Here is a 17,151-nt window from a genome sequence, read left to right as displayed (position 1 = left end):
ATTCTTGCTTTGTCCACTTTAATCCAGATTGAAACATCTAAAACGTTTACACACACTGTTCTGCACATATGTAAATACTGACTGTGTGGACACCTAAGATTAGTTACACATTCCATATTTAAGCCCAGTTTGCTCTTCTAATATCCCCCACTCTTCTGGGAAGATGTTCCAGTAGATGTTGGCGTGTGGATATTTTGCAAGGGTTTTAGTTAAATCAGGTACTGATGTAGGTGAGGTGAGGAGGCCTGGGGTGCAGTCAGTGTTTAATTTCAACCCAAAGGTGATCAGTAGGGTCACTTTAGAGAAGACCACTCAAGATCTTCCACGTCATCTCATGTAAAGCATATCTTGACAGAGCTGGCTTTTTTCCCCACAGTTGCATTGTTGTGCTGGAACAGGTTTGCCTATCAGAGTTCAAGTTAAGTGATCATTTTATGCTACTGCATCTACAGAAATAATTTTGCAATTGTGAGCCTCTAACTTTGTTGTAACAGTTTGGACCAAATATGAAATATGAAAATATGCTTGAAATGTCAGGCTTTCTAATATTTGGGTTTATTTGTAAGAAGCTCTGGCCTGTTTCATTTCATTCAGTGGATGCATTTGTGTGAAAGTGTCATCCTTTTTTTAAAAGAAATGCATTTTGAAAGGTTGAATAAAGTGACATTAATCTTTAACAGCGATTTCAAGCTGAATTCATCAGTAATCAGTACAACAATCATTATCATGTTTGAGTTCAACAAGTCACATGTCAAATGACTAAAACTATCCATGTTTGTTTGTGGACCATCTAATTTCATCTCGTTCTCTTAAATGCAACCACAAGCCAAAAGAGTCCTTCTGCAGTTTGTATTGGAATCAATTCGCTAGTTTGTGGACACACGCTGCTGTGGTTAAGGGGTATGGAATAGAATAGAAACATCTCCCTAAAACTCTTTCCCTCGTTCCAATCTCCTTACCTCTCCTTTTCCCCTTTAAGAAGAATCATCTGGAGTTATTATAAATTTGAAACATGGTTCGCAGAGCTGGAGACATGACCCCCCCCAAAAAAAAAAAAATTACTATATAATTTGAGTCAATCAGTACACAATCGTTATCTTGTTTGTTTTGAGTTGCACAAATCAGATGATTACATCAAATGACTAAAATGATGTAGTAATTTTTTATTTAAATTTTTTCCCTCTCAGTCCCCACTACAATGCATGAACACCATTTACAAATTTCTTTCTTTGTTACAAAAAAGAGTATTTGTTACGATGTGCGATTGTACCCGAGGCACCAAAAAATCGGCAAAAACATCATTAATCTTGCGTGCAGCTACATTTTAAAGGCAGAACCTTTTTTTTTTTTTTCCTCCCTTTTTACACAACATTATTTGCTGGAACATGACCTACGCAAGATCAGAAAGTAAATTTAAAATGTCATTTTGGTGACGTGTAATTGTTTCCTTAAAGGACAAAATATGTTACAAGCAGGAAAAAAAAAAAACCCTTCAAATATGAATTATTTTGTCATTTTTGGCTGCGTGCCAGAATTCAGGCACGGTGACATTCAACAGGATTTCCCAGACGTCCGTCAAACAAATGCTTTTTAAACTAATTTCCTTGGCATTCTGACAGCAACCAATGTACTGTAAGTTGGGGGCAAACATTTGAATTGTGGGAGTTCTCTTTCATCAAAAGTCTGTTGACCAAAGCAATTTTTTTGCAAACCGCAGACTTCAAAGTTAAGCCAGGTAGTTTCCCATTCCTATCTCGAAACCTTTTAGCGGGAACAGTTTCTTTCTGTTGACGGTGGGTGGGGGAGCATTTTATTTATTTATTTTTATGTTATGAGCTCTCGTTTGATCACCTCGGTCACGAGGCTCTCACAAAACTGTCGAGTGAAAAGGACATCAACTTGAGGCGATACCTCTCTTGCTTAAGATGTTGCATTTCACTCAGCACATACTTTTCGGTTGTATTTTTACTGCATGTAGCCAAGCCTGTCTCCACACCATAGGCATTTGTCAACACGTAGCCCATGTGTCATGAGCAGCCCTTTCAAAGTGAATCCCCAGTAGGGAGTCGATCCGACCACATAAAACAGCCATGAACAGGTGCTATCAGCCGGTATTTATGCGAGCACACAGACACTAGCATTAAAACACCCAGACACGGCAAGGCGAACGTCTGTGCCTCGCCCTTTTCATGAAAGGGAAATGGGCATAGTGAGACGTGACTGGTTTACCGAGCATGACAACCGAGGGGAGGATATTTGGGAGGGTGGATATGCTCAAAGGTTAGTGCCTGTGTAGTGCTGCCAAACTCGCAGTCCACGGTCCACTGATCGCCTGGAAAAATGTATCCAGAAGAGACTCTCATTTAGTGTCCACCAATCTCTGTTCCTTTTTCCCCCTTCGCTATCTCTCTTTCCTCAAACTGGCCAGCTCGATCAAGTGGCTCATTCCCGCTTTCATTCACGAGCGGAATTGTTCATTGGCTAAAGCCCTGTTCGGATCGGATTAGTTTCACATGGGGTAATAGAATTATTTTCTGAGTATTTCAGGGATTTTAATGCTTTCCAATTCAGTTGAGATTAATTTTGTGTTTGGGGAATCTCAAACTGTTCTCAAACTTAATGTGCATGCTGTGTTTGGCCTTATAATACAGTAATACAGTCTCCAGTAACCTGAAAGAAACAAACATTTACAAAGGCTTACCAGAGAACGAACACTTCCAGACTTTTATATACACTATATGGACCAAAGTAATGAGACACCTAAACTTTCCTGCCATATGTGGTTCTTCTCCAAACTGTTAGCACAAAGCAGGAGGCACGCAATACGACATGCGGTGAAATGTTTTTATACGACTGTCCATCAAAAAGAAATGGAATATAAGGATAAAAAACGTATGTGAAATTGTACAGGACTTCTTTAAATACGGTATTAAATTTTGCATTCATTTGGAAACCCAAACCTGTTCCAGCATGGCAATGCCTTAGTGCACAATGAAAGCTCCATGAAGATCTCCAGTGGCTCTGATCTAAACACTACTGAACACCTTTGGGATAAAAACTGACTGTATCCCAAGACACAAATTTCCACAATCAAACTCGAAAATCTTGTGGAACATCTTCCCTGAAGAATGGAGGAAATTATGAGAACGAATTGGGACTGAATGTGGAATGTAATGTTTGAAAAGCATATACCATATTTATGACCAGGTTTCTGCAAACTTTTGGCAATCTAGTGTATGCTAAGTTCTTTGCTAAAGCACATTTCTATCTCGGGAACAACTTGCAAACTCGCGTGCTGTACGATGAGAGCTTATAATTATGAAACTAAATAAAGTGGTACACAAGAGGAAATTGTAGAGTAGGGACCTTGTGTATACCTAGAAGCTGGCAACATTACAGAACAGACTTATAGTGGTAACTTGGGATCATAAATACTGCTTGGCAAAATGCATGTATTTTCTGTTTGTAATATACCAAATCCTAAAAAACTGCATTTACTAATGCTGATCATTTCTAATGTTTATTTTAATTTTGTTATGTCATGATTTTGCAGTGATTATCATCAATACTCCAGCAAGGTGGTTTTTGTTGGGTTTTTTCTCCCCTTCCTAAATGCCTTGAAATTTCAATTCTACATGGAAAAATTAGAAAACCAACAACAAAAAAACAATTACAAATTTTATACGGCTGTGTTTTTCTGAGTATTTCTTTAAAATAGGGATTAAATAAGTTTAAACAAGTTTAAACAGTACATATGTGTATTTTTAGTGTATCCATGCCTATATGCAGATAGTAATTAGCAAAAATATCTTACAGCATTCAGCTCAGTTGTTGATTCACATATAAAACAGAAATAATAAAGTAGTGAAATGCAGATTAAAAGTGTACAAACCTTTTTTTTTTTTCCATTAAAGTAGTAAATAGGCGTGAGAACTGAGTTAGCGACGAGAGATGACACCCAATCAGTGCTGGACCAAATCAAATGTCTATATCAATATAAAATGACAGCCAGCGGTAACTTGTTTTTAAAGTGGAATACATTCGGCATACTTCAAAGAAAAAGTCGATTCATTCTAAACTTATCTGAAACGTTGCGCGGCGGCTTTTGGGCCATCATCAAAAAAATGTCGCTACATGCATAATATTAGACGCTCGGCTTTGCCAGGGAACATTTTATCAGGACCGCGTATGAGATTATAAGAACAGTGTTACCCGAAAATGTCATTTATTTTTTCTGCTGGTTGTCAACTTCTATAATGACTGGTTCATCACAGGCCTTTGCTCTAATTGCAACACGCCTGAGGGCCTGTTTTTGGTAGGCGAGAAGTGTCACTTCCTGATTGAGTGTTTGAAATAGTTTCAGCATGAAATGAAGTATCTCTGTGGTTATGTGCAGGAGGGAACAAGTTAAAGAACCAGCAGTTCAGACTGACCTGGGCTTGGATCTCGCTGGAGAAGGAGTATTACGTGGTGGATGAGGAGGCTAAGTTCTTAGAGGTAGTCTTGCGGCGGAGGGGTTACCTCGGCGAGACGTCATTCGTCAGTAAGTAAACTTTTATGACCTTTGTTTAAATTGTTCAATGGCTTTTTTAATTACCTATGAGCACCTTAATAAACTGGTATATTGCATCATAAGGAATTAAATATACTGTACCTCATTGTAATCATTTGTCAGGATGCATTATGAGTCTCGAATCGTTAATTTGCTGTAAATCTGACCTGTATGTTTAGTATGCTGGATGTTTCTCAGAATTTGAACCTTTAGCATGATTTTAACGAAGAAAAACATGCTGATTATGTAGTTTTTGTTTTTTTTTTGCCTTATGAGGTGTTTATGTAACATTTATGGACAGAGTCTCCAGTGTGAGTGCTTTTTTAGTAGTACTAATTTATACTTTAGTCTAATTATTTCCAATAGGAAGCATGTAACTGGTAACTAGCTTGTCTTTTGGGCAAAATTAACTCTAAAGATTAAAACATTTCATGTCGTTGATTAATACATGAAATATTACTGTCAAACGTTTTGGTTATGAGCACTTCGAGGAATGCCGTTATATGGAAATGATCCTTTGCTGTATGTTGAAACGTACCACACCACCCAGTTGTGGATTATTTCTATACAACAGGGTGGTCTTCATTGAAAGTGTGGATAGTTGCGATTTTCTCTTTGAAACCTTTGAGAGTTTCCTCAGGAGGACAGTCCATAGAGCTCTACAGATTTTTTTTCCATCTATTGGGAATGGCTTTTTTTCAATCAAAGGTCTCTGACTTGAAAACCTGAAATGGTTTTTATGTGCTTATCCAGTTTCTAAGCTTTTTTGTACTACTGTTGGTCCGTAGCCTATGGTTTCTCAGGCTTAGCTTCCTATTGGGGGCTTCACTAGAAACCTCTATGATTGATGAACTTTGAAAAGTTCTTGCAAAATGATACCCCAAACAATTCTGGGCTTTAAATGTCATTTCTTTCCATTGTCAAGCCAAGAAGATTGTGAAGATTTGTTTTATTTATTGGGAACAGATGGCAAGATTTAGCCGTTAATAAACCCCATTTCCTGTTCCATTCATTCCAAATGTAAATTGTGTGATTTTTAAAGTGCCATGCAATGTTAGCAAGAGGAAAATATTTGCTTTAAACAAAAAAAGATGGCAGTTGCTAAGCGGAAATAGCATCATTATTGAGCCATTCAGCCCATTCTATACTAATTCTATTAATATAAAAGATAGTATAATGCATATGTGGTGTTTTCCATGAAAAATGTGTAATTAGATGCATTTAGTGACTCTGTTAAGTGGAAACCAGAGTGTTTCACATTTTCTACCATCTGGCATCAGCAGGGCTAACACGAGATTTAATATCTCCCCCTCGTTTGCTTTACTTAAAAGGCACAAACAACTTTTCTTTTTTTTAATATATCTGGAGTTCTCTTCCAGAGTCTATAATAAAGAGATGTGAGTTGAAACTGTAAATGAAAGAAAGTGCAAAGCAGTGTGTCCCCTGGGTAGGCGATGCTAATAACCCAAGGTTCTAGCACGGAGGAAGACAAAGTCTGGTTAAAACGAACAGGAACTTGAACACTCAGATTCCCTCTGGAAAAGAGTGTCTTATTGAGGATCACCGAATAAAAACAACTTTCCTCATTAGATGTATCTTATGGGGTTTAGAGTGCAGCTTATGCTTGTCAGTTTTGCCCTGACAAGCTCCTGCTGCTGATGCCACTGCTCAGATTTTGCATTTGTGCTTGTTTGGAGCTGTTCAGAAATTCAAAGACTTCACTGAGCACCATTGGCACACTTATGGATTTTTACTCTGTGAAAGTTGTATGTGGAACAGAAATGTCCAGATTAGAGCCTGCAGGCCAAAGTTGGCCCGTGGTGACCTTTTGATTTGGCTCGCCATGCCATTTATTGTCTTTCTTCGGCTGCTTCCCTTACCGTATCTATAAATCCTCCTTGACCGCCTTCTTTTCCTCCTGCTGTCTCCTACCTACCATTCTCTGCAGGTTCCTCCTCTGCACATGGTTAAACCATCTCCACCACCAATCTCGCCTCTCACCTAGACTCTGAAATGTCCTACATGCTCGGTCCCTCTAATTAACTCATTTCAAATCCTGTCCATCCTCCCCACAATTGAAGGAAACTTTCTTAAAAACTTTCCTTTACACTCTTGCAGATACTTTTCTATCACAAATCACTCCTCTCTACCATCACTCTTCTCCACCCAATCCACTCTGCCTACACTCTTTTCTTCACTTCTCGAACACACTCTCTATTCCTGTGCACTGTTGAACCCAGGTACCTGAACCCCTCCACCTTCTCCACCTCTTCTCCCTGCAACTTCACCCCTCCACTGCCCTCTTTCTAATTCACACACATGTCCCCTGTCTTGCTTTTACTGTCTTTCATTCCCCTTCTCTCCAGCGCATACCTCCACCTCTCCAGGCTCTTCTCAACCTGCTCCCCACTCTCACCACAAATCACAATATCATCCGCAAACAGCATAGTCCACGGAGACTCCTGTCTGACCTCATCCGTCTTCTGTCTATCATTACTGAAAACAAGGAAAAGGGCTCGGAGCCTATCCTTGATGCAATCCAACCTCCACCTTGAACCTGTCTGTTGTTCCTACTGCTCACTTTACTGCTGTCACACTGTCCTTGTGCATGTCCTACACCACCCTCACAAACTTATCTGCCACAATCTGAGTGCTATTCGGAAAACCTTGAAAAAGTAAGGACCAGCTTCATGTCAGTCATTAGAGGTCACTGAATAGCTATATTAGGCATTGAACTCTATTGTACAAAAAACAATACTGAGCACTGAACCAGATCTTTAGAAAGAACGCTGCAATGGGAGGTGGTAGCTCAGTGGTTACTGTTCTGGGTTACCGTTAGGAAGGTTTGGGGTTTAAGCCCTGGTGTCATGCTTGGGCCCTTGAGCAAGGCCCTTTAGAATTTGTGCTGTATCATCTTTGACCCCAGCTTACTAACATTGCTAGGATATGTATAGAAATAACAATTTCACTGTGGGATCAATAAAGTTGTCTAAAAAAATAGTTAAAAGTGTAGATTACAAAGTCATTTATTCAGTTTTGGATATTATTAAAATCATAAATTCGAGGAACCATGGCAACCTTTTAAATTTTAATGTTTGGTACAATGCGAAATTTATTTTAATAGTTGTGTCGCTCAATCAAGTTAGATTTTTGGCCTTTTATTAGTAGTACAGACTGGAATAATCCAGTTTACCACTTTCATGCACAGGTAAAGTACAGTGATATTCTTTTCTGTGCTTGTTAGGAACTGGCATCTTAGTTCATGGTCTCCCATGATGCATTGCTCTTGGAGCAGATAGGGTTAAGGGCCCACTAGTGGCAGCTTTATAGTAGTAAAGTGACCTTCTAATCAGTAAACTAGTCACCACTTACTCTGTTTAATAGCATAACTCACTTCTATGGTGGCCAAGAAGTACAAATCATAAAACAAATGAACAAACTCGAAAACAATTGTTCTTTTTATTTTTCCTCGGATTTGTTAAATTTTTTTTAGCGTTTATTTGTTTTCAGTTTTGCACTTCTCGGTAGGTCTTTGCACTTGTGATTTTAAAAGCAGTTTACTACGTAGTGATAAAAATAGGACTTGTTTCAGTTTTTGTCTAATGAGTTGTGATGTTTTATCAGTGAAATTTGAAAGAGTCTGAAAGTAAAGGTATTGACCTCCGAAAAATTTGGTCAAAGAAAAACATGTTTATTTATATATATATAAAGTTTGAGTGAGTGTCTCATTAAATTTAAATTTGAGTGGTCATGGAGAGCTGGCTCTTTGTACGCCACTGTGAGACAATAACACCTGATTCTTGAAGTTCTTGAAGCAAGCCTGAATCATCAGCGATTATGTAGGTAGACCTTGACTTGTTCTACTGAGGTTAGATTTACCTGCTGATAATTCACTCCTCCACTAAAAGGCCAGGATATATATATATATTTTTTCTAGAACCTGCATCGACCTGCTGCTTACCTCTCTGAAGTTCTCCTGCTGTTCACCTGCTGTGAAGAAGATATAATTTGAAAGCAGTCATTTCCTCTTTCTTTCAAACAGAAGACGGACTTTTTTCCAAGCCGTGTTGAACTAATTTACTTTTATCCAGGCACGTGTGTGGGCAGATAGAGGCAGGACTCATCCTCTCTCCCGTGTCTGTTTTTCCATATCAAAGCATTTTTCCCTTTTCTTCAAAGTATAGGTTCTTCGTTTTTTTTTTTTTTTGTCCAAATTTTTTGTTTGCGCAACGGCATAACAGTCCGCCTCCTAAATGTTATATCTCTCTAGCAGCCCTCGTTTCTGCCCACGTTCTGTCTTTTTGAATTAACTTCAAACAGAAAGACCCGTATCATCTATATGCTATTAATTAATCATAAATTCTAGTTGTTTACTTGCTTGTTGTTTTTTTATTTTATTTTATTTAAAAAATTTTTTGCAAGTGACCATTACTGTAGACTAGGAAACTGGTTTAATTACCACAGTGTCCATGCTGTGCACGGTCTTGCCAGCTGTCAGAGAAAGCTTGGCACCCCCTGCCATGATCCAGCTGGCGCGATGAAGCCTTTGTCAGTCGTCCATGTCCACCAAACCCGTGAGGACAGTCGCATTCAAATACAGCAATCTCATTTTGTGTAGTGCCGGTTTGGCCAGAAGCTCAGCATTAGACTTCAGAGATCATTTTGATTAACTTCCTTTCTCCAGTGGATGTCACAGTTCTTTGATGCAACAATTTATCGCGGACGTTCGTTTTCCTCAGAGCTGATGTTTACTGAGACGAAATCGAGACAGAGTTGCAAGAACAGTAGTACTTTTTTAATAATCACACTCTTGATATCACCCAAATGAGGGTGGGCTTCTATTTTGAGTCTGGTTTCTTCCTCTTAACATCAAAGGGAGTTTTTCCTTCCCACAGTCGCCTCAGGCTGCTCATCAGGGATAAGCACACATCATTCACTTTCATTCTTAAATTCTGTAAAGCTGCATTAAGACAATGTCCGTTGTGAAAAGCGCAATAGAAATAAACTTGACTTTTTTTGTCAAACTCTACTTGATAAGGCCTTTAACCTCTTGATAAGTATTGGTTTGCTTTTATTTCTGTAGTTCAGAAAGACAGCAAACCATAAATTTACTTTAGTGTCTTTTGACCTTTAGCGCCCTTTCAGAAACAGGCCTTTGCAGTCAAACAAAAGGCTGCAGGAAGATGCAGCTCTACCTCTGCCATGTTAATCTGTATTTTGTGACTCTATATATACTCAGATATATGTGACTCTCAGGAAACGTGTCTGTCTCCATAGTGTTGATGCTTTTATTTTTTAAATTTGTGACCAATTTTTGTAGAATTTTTGTAGATTGATTTTTATTTATATATATATATATATATATATATATATATATATATATATATATATATATAATGCGGTTACTGTTCTTAGCTAACGAGCCTTCGTTGGTTATCGCTTTTGTTCTGCCGACCGGTTTATCACCGAGGAGCTCAGGAGATCACAACACTTAATTTATTGAGCATCAGGAGGTGAAACTCTTATATTAGCCACAGCAGATTAAACAGTGCATCTCATCTCTCTCTCCACTCTCACAACTCCCGCGCAGAGTGTTTCTTCTTGCGATTCCAAATCGCAAGGCTCTGTTCTCCAGATCTTATTTTAAGTTATACTACGTTACATCATTAATACCCATAATTTTTACTCCTTACATATATGCAGGGTTGGGCAAAGATGCATCAAAAAATATCTTTAACTTCAAGTGTATCAAAATAAACTACAAAATACAGCAGCCACACCATGTCTCAAAGTAAACTTTGTCTAAAGGAGCAAGAGCTTTCTTCGCAAATCTTGGCCTATTAGATCTGTTCCTTCACCGTTGCACACCAATTCAGCTGATTAAGTGAACGATGTTTCATAGCAACATCTTTTCTCAGGCTTATTCACACAATAATTCTGACCAAATCAACCAGATAACAGAACAAATATTCACGTATATTTCCCTGTGATTTTCCAGTTAAAGGTTATTTTTAAAGTAACCAACAGTTTTATGTTGAACAGTTTGTGAATGACTCATAATTGTATATTAATTTAGTTACTGGGTGTTTGGTAAAGAAGAGCAACTTTGCATCAGAAACACTGACTCAATGACAAACAAGTCACTCATAAGAAGACGACTAATGCCACCTGTGTTCATAACAACTAGTTTATTATTAATCATTTGATTGTTAATATTTTACATAATATATTGTGTCAGGTAGTTGTTCATGCAATGGTGGTCCAAATTCATGATTCTACTAAACAGCTACTTCAATTAGGGTAGAATATTCGGCAATCATATTTTAAATTATCAATCATTGGACACCTACTGGAAAGCCGACAGCAGATGCTTCTTACCTTCACCACCTTCTTCCAGATGGAAAATTTTTTAGTTCTGATCCCAAGTCTGGGTAAAATACTAAGTAGGCAGCAATCAGAGGCTGCATTTTTATGATGTCATCATATAGACAAAGTATTTTACAGTATTTTGACACTACAAAAAAAAATACAAGTATTTTGGTGAAAAAAATATGAAGTCAAATGCAAATGACGAAATCCTATTTTCTGTTTGTATTTTAATCGTTTTTACCGAAATTATGCATCGTGATATAAATGCCAACTTGTATTAGATGCGCACTTTTTTCATGCCATGCAACTTTTATGCCAATCTTATCATCCCTAATTCTTACTGTATGAACCTTCTCCACTCTCAAGGCATTGGAACCAAAGATGGCACTGCTGAGCAGGACAAAGATTTTCGTGGCAAAGCCCAGAAACAGGTTCAGTTCAACCCAGGCCAGACCTCTGCCACCTGGAAAGTACGGCTCCTCGGTGACCACCTGTACGAGCAATCGGAAACCTTCCAGATCGTTCTGTCGGAGCCGGTTATGGGGGCACTTGAGTTCCCCCAGACAGCTACAGTGGAGATAATCGACCCTGAAGATGGTGAGTTTTCTAAATAATTTCAAACTTGATTTTAGATCATTATCTCCAGTTTAGGAATGTGTTTGACAGCAGACCTGAGCCTGTAATTATATTTAGCCTTTCATTGTGAAGCTACGTTGACATTTTGTAAAACCTCATCAGTGTCTTTATAATGAGTTTTTGTCTGATTCAGAACTATATTGCTCTCTGAATAATTTCATCCTAAAATAGAAGAAGCAGCTGAAGCTGAAGAGGCCTGTTTGAGCTTTTTATATTTCAGGGTTAATAACTTTACTCTTTAGAATTGAACTTTAATATGGAAAAAATACAAAACCATTCTTAGTGCAAATAAATGGCAAAACACAGCTTCCCAAACTGAGTAAGGACTTTCTGTTTACCTTGACCTTACTAGGCCTGTGTTTTGAATCATATTCACTCTTTATAACACCATTCAGTGTATTTAATATGGATATATCCGGCACTGGTCATAAGCATCAGAAAAAGTTCAGTTATGAATAAACTGACTCAGATACTTGATTTCGTTTTTAAGTGCTCCATGAAAAGTCTTAACAGTGCTAATATTTTTTTGGAGCACCACCTTATCTTCTTTTCTTTCATTTCTACATCTATAAGTACACCAACTTTATTACCACCAATCAGGCATAGCATTATAATGACCTGCCTATTATTGTGTTGGTTCCCCTTTGCTGCTAAAACAGTTCTGACCAGTCAAACATTAACAGCATTAACTTCTTCAGCAGTCTGAGCTACAGGAGAGTTCGTCTGTTGGATCGGATTGTGTATAGTAGAAATGACAATAAAAAACATTTTGACTTGACTTAGAGAGTCTTAGAGACTCTTGACTCTTAGAGAGACTACATGCATTAGCGACCTTAGCTTAGCTCTGGTAGCTGTCATGTGACTAGCGAGCTAGCTAGTGGGCGAAGAAAAACCATAAATATTTTTTACCGAAACAACACTGACATGTTGCATATTACTTTTCAGCGTTGTCTATGGTGCCTGCTTGCAAACATAATGTTGAAAAAGAAGGCAGTTTAACAAGCGCAGTAGGAAAACCCTTGCTGAATATGTGATGCACACTAGATGTCCAGCTTGTACATTTGACATTATTAGTTACAGCAAATGCCACGGTGATGAAACGGAAGGCCATAATCTTATCAGTTCAGTTAGATAGCGGCCGTGAAATTGTCCGTCATGCTGCTGCGCTGTAGCGAGAGTGAAATCTTTAAATCACAGATTCTCGCTTTAACTTTTGGGGATAACCATCATATAAAATTCTAGAAATTTCCTTGTGAAGAATATTTTTTAACTACATATATAATGAGAATGGCTGCCATGCATAGAATGTATGTAGCGGTTTGTGTGGTTTTAAAAGATCAGCAAGATCTTCAAGAGGCTTGTTTAAAGTCATGGTAGTGAGTGATGTTTTTGGGGGAAATCAGCGTTTTTAAGTCCGATTAATTGAGATGATAAAGGAACGTTTCTCATCTCGTGGAGAGAACAGGTTTTCTGCTTATTCGGTTCTTTTGGAAAATGATCAGATTAGCGTAGGGGGAAAAGGATTGAATTGAAGGAGGAACATTTTCAGCAAATCCTGTTATTATAATTTTAGATTTAGGAAACACCCGTGTCAGTCAGCCCTTACGTTCAAAAATTGACTTTGGTTTTCATCAATACTGGTGTTAGACATTTATATACTGGTGTTGGACTTTATCCATTCTGATCATTAAGTGTTTGAAGCGGAATTCATAGGATGCTTGGAAGCTGGAATGCATAACAGGAAATCTGAGCTGGTGATGAATATTTTGAAATGCATTTCCTGGATTTTTTAACATTTTATATACTTGTTTATTTTAGCAGTGGTTTGGTGGGTAAATGAGTGGATGGGTCCATGAATGGGTGGGAAAATGGGGTGGGTTGGTGAAAGGATGGATGGATTTGGGAGTTGATGAATGGGTAAATGAATAGATTGTTTTTGTTGAATGGGTGGGTTTGTGGATTGATAGGGGAGTAGGTGAATGTGTGGATGGGTGGGTGGATGGATGTTTAATTGGCTGGGTGAAAGAAAAGTTGGATGGGTTGGTGGGTTTATTTATTTAATAATTTTTTTTTAATGAAAAATACTACAATTCAGGGCTTTTATATCGATCACACACCAAAAGCAGTTAGCACAAGTTGTAGTGTTTAAAATGATTATTATTATCCATCAATTTTTTTAAAGCCATAATCCTAGAAATCTACATGTTGACATTGTATATTCAGCTCTACACACCAGTTTACTGTTTTTGAAGGTCACAAGTCTGAGGAAAGCTAAAAAATATTTATGCTACAAGTGTACCACTGAAGCAAAGGTTACAAACACACAAAAGCAGGCAGCGGAGGGCACATTAGCATAAAAATGCTCTGACATTCTCACTGGCCCTGGTTCATGAAATGCCGGCAAGGGCTCGAAAATCCCACTTTCGACCTTATTTCCCCTCTCAGTTCAGTTCTCCGCTGCTTAACAATGTGTTCAAAAAGATTAACATCAGATTTGAGGTATTTTCTGACTATTTCGTGGTCTTGTTCCTCCAGGAACATATCGATTTCTCTTCCATGATCCGCTGCACATTGCATCATGTCCAAAAAGTTTTTAACATCTTACGTTTAAAGAAAGTTCAGCATTTTCACAGTGCTGTTAAACATTAGATACTGCGGAATGACACTGTTGTGTTCGCAAGGTACTGGCTTCACCTGCATTTGAACTGTAACATTGTGATTTATTTATTTTATTTTGATTTGTATTTTATTAATTTATTTTTTTTAATTTCTTTAGAGTCCACAGTTTTTATCCCTTCAGCGACGTACTCTATTGAGGAAGATGTCGGTGAGTTTCTGATTCCTGTTCGCCGCTCTGGAGACGTCACTCAGGAGCTGATGGTCATCTGTTATACACAGCAAGGTGGGAAAAGACACACAGCTCTATTTAACATTGATAACTCTCCTTACATTTGTATTAGGAAACATTAATTGCTTGTATTTACACACAGAACTTCGTTTTTATCTATTCCTTATTTATCCATCCATCTTCTTATTCGAATAATTCAGTGCCTATGATCTTAAAGGTTTTCTGTTTCTCAGATCTGGATCTAGAAATGTACTTCTAGTAAAGTTTTAGGACTTGTATTAGTAACAGTTTCAGGTGTAGCTATGATATGCAACATTTCCAAGCAAGATATTTGATTTATTTCTTCATGTAACGCTCTTTTTTCACTTTCCAGACTTATAGTCAAGCTCATGTCCTTTTCCTCATTTTCCTTCGAAAGCAAATCGCAATAAAGTGTACTTACTGTAGTTTAACCAAAATGATTAGTTAAGACTTGTTAGTATTTTTATTGCAAGTCAGAATCATGTTTATCGGGAAGTGTCATGGGTTGCATAAACAAGGAATTTGTCATGGTGTGCTGGTGCTAAAAAAATAAAAATAAAAAATAAAAATTTAAAACTAGAAAAATAATAAAATAAATAAATGATATTTACTGTAAGGTTTGTGCAGGGTTTGTAAAGTGAAGCAGTGCAAATAATGTAAATGAGGCACCCAAGGTTTAAAGACCACAGACAGACACACACACACACACACACACACACAGACAGACACACACAGACAGACAGACACACATACAGACAGACACACAGACAGACAGACACACACACACACACACCCACACACACATACAGACAGACACACAGACAGACAGACACACATACAGACAGACAGACAGACAGACAGACACACACACAGACAGACACACACAGACACACACACAGACAGACACACACACACAAACAGACTGTCTGTCTGTTGTCATTGCATAGTGCAGGTACACAGCAACAAAATGCAGTTTAGCGTCTACCAGAGGTGCAAAAGTAGCAATTGTGCAAATTGACATGAGCAAATAAATGTGGCATATGTACAGTGAGTCAATATAAAGGCTATAGCAGTGCAGAGATGTGTGGACATTGTTGAAAAGTACAAGTAAATGGTTCCAAGGCTATGGCAGTGAAAAATGTGCAGACACTGTTGTGAAGGAACAAAAAGTAGAAGGTTATAAGGTTATGGCATTTGAAAAAAATGTGAACAATCAAGTCCACTAAACAAAAAAAAATCCGAACAAGCAATTCCACTATATATATGTACAGTACAGACCAAAAGTTTGGACACACCTTCTCATTCAAAGAGTTTTCTTTATTTTCATGACTGTGAAAATTGTAGAGTCAAACTGAAGGCATCAAAACTATGAATTAACACATGTGGAATTATATATGGAATTATATACATAACACAAAATTGTGAAACAACTGAAAATATGTCATATTGTAGGTTCTTCAAAGTAGCCACCTTTTGCTTTGATTACTGCTTTGCACACTCTTGGCATTCTCTTGATGCCTACTTTGAAGAACCTACACTATGACATATTTTTAGTTCACTTTTTTGTTATGTATATAATTCCACATGAAACCATCCCCAGCCACTCTCAAACCATCCCCAGCCACTCTCAGTGCCGGTCCCAAGCCCGGATAAATTGGGGAGGATTGCGTTAGGAAGGGCATCCAGCGTAAAACATGTGCCAAATCAAAACGTGCGGAGGATCCGCTGTGGCGACCCCTAACGGGAGAAGCCGAAAGAAAGTTTATAATTCCACATGTGTTAATTCATATTTTTGATGCCTTCAGTGTGAATCTACAATTTTCATAGTCATGAAAATAAAGAAAACTCATTGAATGAGCAGGTGTGTCCAAACTTTTGGTCTGTACTGTATAGGTGAATGTGAAATATAGTGGTCCTTATTGATAGTGTTAATGTAACACATGTGAAAGGAACAGTCTGGGGTTTACGTTACTGTACTTTCAGTTTATGCATTTCATTTTTACGAAGTGCCACATATTCAGTTATCTTGACTTCTCCTGTTAATATTTTCCCATACTCTACCTCATCCTGAGCTCACTATCTTTGTTAGCATGTAAAATGATGATTCTCAGTGCTCTTTTAACCGAATCTGTACTTCTTATACGTTCCAGGCACAGCCACTGGCACCATCCCCACCACAGTGCTGTCCTATTCAGACTATATCTCACGCCCAGAAGAACACGTCAGCATCCTGCGCTTCGACCAGGATGAAATTGAGAAGGCATGTCGTGTGGTGGTGATCGACGACTCGTTGTATGAGCATGAGGAAAGCTTTAATGTCACCCTCAGCATGCCAATGGGAGGCCGTCTGGGCCAGGAGTTCTCCACCACGAGGATCACCATCCTGCCTGACACTGATGACGGTAAGGAGCTCAGTCTGCTTTAGGTTCAAATCTGTTTTAAGGCCAGAAATGCCCAAAGTTGGCCCATGTTGACTTTCTGCTTGCCATGTTATTTATGAGACTTGGTAAAAAGGGGGGAAATGCCATTGACTCAACTTGTCATTTTTAATTGAACATTTTATGACACTTTGGTGTTGTTGTTTTTTTTTTTTTTTTTTAAGCTACAAAATTTTTAATGAAATGTAGATGATATGAACTTGATCTTTTTTATCTGGTATACATGTGTTTCATCAAGGTGCAGGTACAGCATGCTTTGTGGTGCTCAACATGCAGATAGTTGAAGA

At 38.1% G+C, this 17,151-nt stretch overlaps 1 protein-coding gene across 1 annotated transcript in view; it reads left to right on the top strand.

The window, feature by feature from the left end:
* frem2b (FRAS1 related extracellular matrix 2b) overlaps nt 1-17,151 on the top strand; it is a 135,098-nt gene that overhangs the window by 54,572 nt on the left and 63,375 nt on the right. The window contains 4 exon segments of the mRNA XM_046862953.1: nt 4,397-4,543; nt 11,288-11,518; nt 14,334-14,459; nt 16,577-16,828. Coding sequence (XP_046718909.1) covers nt 4,397-4,543; nt 11,288-11,518; nt 14,334-14,459; nt 16,577-16,828 — 756 coding nt within the window.

This window comes from Silurus meridionalis, chromosome 12 (assembly GCF_014805685.1).
Source record: "Silurus meridionalis isolate SWU-2019-XX chromosome 12, ASM1480568v1, whole genome shotgun sequence".
NCBI classification, from domain to species: domain Eukaryota; kingdom Metazoa; phylum Chordata; class Actinopteri; order Siluriformes; family Siluridae; genus Silurus; species Silurus meridionalis.
This window is presented reverse-complemented; position numbering and strand designations above follow the sequence as displayed.